The sequence below is a fragment of the Temnothorax nylanderi genome, unplaced genomic scaffold (assembly GCF_030848795.1).
Source record: "Temnothorax nylanderi isolate EJ_2023f unplaced genomic scaffold, tnyl_v1.0 TNYL_tig0707_pilon, whole genome shotgun sequence".
Taxonomy (NCBI): Eukaryota; Metazoa; Arthropoda; class Insecta; order Hymenoptera; family Formicidae; genus Temnothorax; species Temnothorax nylanderi.
The window spans coordinates 9,281-15,765 of record NW_027249769.1 but is presented as its reverse complement, the minus strand read 5'-3'; the positions used below and the strand labels follow the sequence as shown (position 1 = coordinate 15,765).

Below are 6,485 nucleotides of genomic sequence, written 5' to 3'. Positions count from 1 at the left end.
ATTTCGGATTTTGCTTCTATTTACTTCCCCCGATATAGTAATACTTGCATTGAAGCAATCAATACCCTAGCTGGCTTATCTTTATGTGCAAAATTTTACAAAACTTCTTCATTGGCTTTTGCACTTGGAGGTCTGATAAAAGAAGTGGGTAGACTTTTGATTAATCGATGCATTAGAAAAGAAGACGAGGAAAGGAAATTACGTACCGAAGATTTTTTGAAAGTATTTACTGAAGATTTTGCAACACGTGTATCAAAAACAATATCGGAAACAATGAGTAGAAATATAAGACGCAAGAAAATTACATTACCCTCTAAAGCAGATATCATTAAGCTCCATAACTTTCTAAAACAAGAACGTGAAACAGCTTATAATTCCTTGAAAGCAACATTGACTTCAGTACAGGTGTTTAATCGTCGTAGAGCTGGAGAAATACAAAGGTGTTTAATCGAGGATTACAAAGTTTATCAAGGAATTAATAATCAAACACACGATATGTATAAAGCGCGTTCACCACGTGCCAAAGAAATTGCAAAAAAATATGTACGATTTACCTTAAGAGGTAAACTTGGACGAACGGTACCAGTCTTACTAACAGGAGAATTAAGAGACTGTATCGAAATGATTTTAAAGCATAGAAAGGCTGCAAAAGTTTCTTCAAAGAATCCATATTTATTTGGTCTTCCTTCGCTCACAAAAGATAAACACAGATATCTTTTAGCGTGTGATTTATTACGGCAATTTGCAGTAGACAGTGGCGCAGAAAATCCAGAGACTATTCGTGCAACTGAATTACGAAAACATATAGCAACAATATGTGTTCATTATAATCTATCTGAAAATGAAATTTCAACGCTTGCAAATTTTATGGGCCATGCTGATAAAATTCATTTATCTCACTACAGACAACCCGTTATAGAAAAAGAAATCTTGGAAATATCTCAATATCTGGAAGCAGCACAAGGAGCTGATATGAATGAAAGTGATAGCAATGATTCTAATTCTGAACCTTCAGATATTGAAGAAACGACCACAGAAACTTGCAATAACAAAATTAATAAGGAAATTGTATCCAGAAGAACCGTTCAAGAATTTCAACAAGGTATCTTATTCTTTCATAAATAAAATTTGAATTTTTTATTCATACTTGTATGATACTTGTATATATTTATATACATATATTAAAAAAGATTAATTCAAATGTTTAGACAATTCAAATATTTAGACAATTCAAATGTTTACTCTAAACACTTGAATTAATCTCTTTTAATATATGTATATAAATATATTAAAAGAGATTAATTCAAATGTTAAGAGTCTCAAAATAGATTTATATTTAAAAAATCATTTTGCTCAAAAAAAGACAAATTTTGAATTGTGTAGTATTCGGTAGTTATTAAATCGAATTATAAGTCGCCGTGTAAACGTACTCTATGAATACTGATCACAGATTCATACATTTCTGTTGATATAGATGTAGATGAAAATGAAGATGTTAATGAACCTGATACGCCGCCGGATATTAGTTATTTAGATGATGATAGTCAGGAAAATGATCAAAATATGATAAATGTAAAGAAAAAATCGACTCAAAGGAAAAACCGTCAACTACAGGATTCTTAACAAAAAAAAAGAGTAAGTAATAAAATTATTTTGCAATTATAATACACATAGGGTAACTCTGGTATTTACGCCGCGTGGGGATTTACACCACAGAAGTCAGAAAAAATACAAGGAATAAAGGTATTTGCTCGCAATTATTCTGTGAAGGTGCCTTTATGCCATGTTATTATTGTGTTGTAATTTCAGTTCTTTACTGTTAATATTAACGAAACGGTCGTAAGTTGAATCGATTTTTCAATGTAGTAAGTAGCGAGATCATATATTATGACCTACGTAAAATGATTACTGTAAAGAGTGTAAAAGGTTTAATGGTATTTCACGATACATAAGTATAAAGGGATAGGATGGAATATAGCAAAATACAAGTGCATACCTCTTGTATTCTTTGTTTAGCTTGATATCTTGTATGTTCCATATCCTGTTTAGGATATATGGCATTTTTAACGTACGGGATTTATGCCATAGTACAAACACTGTAGGAATCGAAATCTCCTGTTCTTTTTTTCTTTTTTTTTGGATCATATAACAATAACCTTTAATGTATCTATCATTCGTCTATTTTCTTTTTAAAATTTTATAGTTTTATAATTTGTTTATCTCATTCTTACACTTTATTAACACATTTTATAACTTATTATAACATTTTAAAAAATGGTGATTTTTGTTTTAAAAATTTAACTTAAACCCTATTAGACCTAACACAGACCCTGGATTTAAAATTTAATAAAATCATCTATTAGCCTCCTTTGAACTGTCCAACTTTTATCTGAAACATGTTTTTACATAAACCAATACTTTCTGAGATAATTTACCGTTCCGGAATTTTTGGCACTTACTGCATATATTTGTATTTATATACACTACTCAAAAAAATTGGGGGATTATTTTTTTCACTAAATTTTTGTCTATTTTTAAACTGTAATTACTCAGCGAATAACACAGGACCACAAAAAATTTTTTTTGAAAAGCAACTGGAATCAGAGTAGGTGTTTCTTACAGATTTTGGATCACTGAATCCGAATTCGTAAACCGTTTTGCTCCATCACGTCTAGATTTTTAGATAATCGAGAAAAATAGCGGAAAATCTGTGAAAATTGAAATAAACATTTAAAGAAAGAGCAAAAGTATAACATCAAAGAAAGAGAAAAAGTATAACATCAAAATGCGGTCGCAGAACTGATTTAAATATATTTTGGTAAGTTAAATAAAGTGCAAAAAAGGAGGATGTTAAAAAAGGGACGAATTTTGCCCAAAAAGGTGTAAGTGAAAGAAATAGTGTTTTTTGTAGATCTTGATCTCCTGAATACGATAAAGCTAATAAAAAGTTCGTGGTGGTTGGGGAACACCTTGAAAATTGAGCATAAACGTGGTGTATTTACAGAAATTCGGATGAGATATATGCTATATCATAAAATGTACTGGTGAAAGATTTGATGGGGAGAGGGAAAAGGGGGAAGAAAGAGTGTTTTGTGTGCGTGTGTGTGTGCATGTGTGCGTGCGCGAGTGCGGGTGCGTGTGCGGGTACGGGTGTGTGCGGGTGTGCGCGTGTGTGTGCGCGTGTGTGCGGGTGTGTGCACACTCGCACACACGCGCACGCGCGCACACACCCGTACCCGCACACGCACCCGCACCCGCACCCGCACCCGCACCCGCACCCGCACCCGCACCCGCACCCGCACCCGCACCCGCACCCGCACCCGCACCCGCACCCGCACCCGCGCACGCACACACGCACACACGCACGCACGCACGCACGCACACACACGCACACACACACGCACACACACACGCACACGCGCACACACACGCGCACACATACACCCGCACCCGCGCACACACGCGCACACCCGCACCCGCACCCGCGCACATACACACACACACGCACACGCACCCGCGCACGCACACACGCACACACACACACGCACGCACCCGCGCACATACACACACACACACACACGCACCCGCGCACACACGCGCACACCCGCACCCGCGCGCGCGCGCGCACGCACGCGCACACACACACACACACACACACACAACACTCTTTCTTCCCCCTTTTCTCTCCCCAACAAATCTTTCACCAGTACATTTTATGATATAGCATATATCACCCGAATTTCTGTAAATACACCACGTTTATGCTCAATTTTCAAGGTGTTCCCCAAGCACCACGAACTTTTTATTAGTTTTATCGTATTCAGGAGATCAAGATCTACAAAAAACACTATTTCTTTTACTTACACCTTTTTGGGCAAAATTCGTCTCTTTTTTAACATCCTCCTTTTTTGCACTTTATTTAACTTACTAAAATATATTTAAATCAGTTCTGCGACCGCATTTTGATGTTATACTTTTTCTCTTTCTTTGATGTTATACTTTTGCTTTTTCTTTAAATGTTTATTTCAATTTTCACAGATTTTCCGCTATTTTTCTCGATTATCTAAAAATCTAGACGTGATGGAGCAAAACGGTTTACGAATTCGGATTCAGTGACCCAAAATCTATAAGAAACACCTACTCTGATCCCAGTTGCTTTTCAAAAAAAATTTTTTGTGGTCCTGTGTAATTAACGTAAAAAAAGATCTGAAAAAGGATTTTACAGAGCAAACTTCTACTCTAAGCTGCTTTTGTTCAATTTTTACTCAGTTTAATACTGAAAGGCATGGTCACGGTCGGGCATGGTCAACTTTGAATAAGGAAATATTTGAGATATCCAAAATCTTGAAATTTGCAGTCTTCCACCGCCTAAAAAAAATGACGAACATAATCATTGATTTTTTTGTTAAATGGTGGAAAACTGTAAATTTCAAGAGTTTGGATATCTCAAATATATCCTTATTCAAAGTTGACCACGCCTTTGAGTATTAAACTGAGTGAAATTTGAACAGAAGCCCTTTAGAATAAAGAGTTTACCTTGTAATAGAGAGTTTACCCTATAATTTACCTCTTTTTAAATTTTTTTTACGTTAATTATTCGCTGAGTAACTACAGTTTAAAAATGAGCAAAAATTGACTGAGAAAAAGTGATTCCCTAATTTTTTTGAGCAGTGAATTAAGGTGTATGACGAAAAGTTTTGAATTAAAAGTATACATGTAGATTTAGTCATTCTGGACAAAACAGTCTACTATTTTGCAAACCACGAAAAATTTTGAGTTATTAATTATTGAAAATGGCCATGTACAGAGACTTTTTTAATTAATAACTCAGAGATTTGCGTGGTTGTTTGCAAAATGCTAACTTTTTATTCTGGATGATCTAATCTACATGTATATTTTAAATTCAAAATTTGTGTCATATATATATATATATATATATATATATATATATATATATATATATATAAATCTTAAAATATTTGATAAAATGTCAATTAAATATTATATGTAGATCTTCAGAGACAATTACATAAATTAATAAATATTTTAATATTTTCAGTAACTCGCCATATATGGACACCAAATCAAAAACGTGTCGTTATCGGAGCTTTTAGTCATTACATAGATTCCTCTGACACCGAGTTACCCAAATTCAACGAAGTTGCAAAACTTATTAAAAAGTATTCCGACTTATTAGGACATCGAAATGTGCCTTCGATTAAAACATGGGTACATAATGAAAAATGTAAAAAGAAGAAAATGAAAATTTAAACAATTATATAGTTAATACTGGATTTGCGTCATAGATTATATGTATGTATAAGATTTATCGTTTAATGATACAAAATTAGAAATAAGACTATTAGACTATTACAAAAGATAAAGACTGTTAGAAAAAGTAAATGTAGTGCAATAAAAAACAGTATACATATGTATATACAGGGTGTCCCATTTTAACTTGGACAGCAAAATATCTCAAAAACTAAGCTCCACATACAAAAATGTTTCAGACAAAAGTTGTATGGTTTCAAGGGGGACATAAGATGGTACCATTGGTTTGACCTTGGATGGTCGTTTAAAGCTCACGTAAACGACACCTTTAATTTCTTAAATGGAAACCCCTATTTTTCAATGCATATTCTTGTAGCTAATCTCGAGAGCTTTTCAAAACACTATAATAAAGTATTTTTTCATTAAGAACTTTTGGAATTATGAGGCTTGAAAGTTCTAGTATTTTGACATAAAATACAAAATATCTTGTAAAACATTAAGTTTTCGGTAATGTTACCTTAATACTTTTATGCACAGAATAATGAGACGAATCAATTGGTATGAAAAAAGGCACAGTTCCTTTAAGAAAAAATATGTAATTTGCAACACGCATCTGCATACTTTTTCTTAAAAGCAACTATGTCTTTTTTTCATACCAATTGATTCGTCTCATTATTCTGTGCATAAAAGTATTAAGGTAACATTACCGAAAACTTAATGTTTTACAAGATATTTTGTAATTTATGTCAAAATACTAGAACTTTCAAGCCTCATAATTCCAAAAGTTCTTAACGAAAAAATACTTTATTATAGTGTTTTGAAAAGCTCTCGAGATTAGCTACAAGAATATGCATTGAAAAATAGGGGTTTCCATTTAAGAAATTAAAGGTGTCGTTTACGTGAGCTTTAAACGACCATCCAAGGTCAAACCAATGGTACCATCTTATGTCCCCCTTGAAACCATACAACTTTTGTCTGAAACATTTTTGTATGTGGAGCTTAGTTTTTGAGATATTTTGCTGTCCAAGTTAAAATGGGACACCCTGTATATACATAGATAAAGGTACAGAAAAGATACAACAAATAGTGCAACAAAAACGAATATACGTATAATATATACATATATTTATATATAATTGTGCGCGAATGGGAGAAGGAATTGGGCGTTTGAGGTGATTCAAACGTTTCAGAGTTTATCACGAAAATGTCTATAA

The 6,485-nt window shown here is 33.7% G+C and overlaps 1 protein-coding gene across 1 annotated transcript; it reads left to right on the top strand.

Annotated features, from left to right (window-relative positions):
* Positions 1-495: 495 nt before the first annotated feature.
* On the top strand, positions 496-1,623 carry LOC139784932 (uncharacterized). The gene is made up of 2 exons (XM_071724098.1): positions 496-1,102; positions 1,475-1,623. The coding sequence occupies exons 1-2, from the start codon at positions 496-498 to the stop codon at positions 1,621-1,623; spliced, it is 756 nt and encodes a 251-aa protein (XP_071580199.1).
* The last annotated feature ends 4,862 nt before the right edge of the window (positions 1,624-6,485 follow it).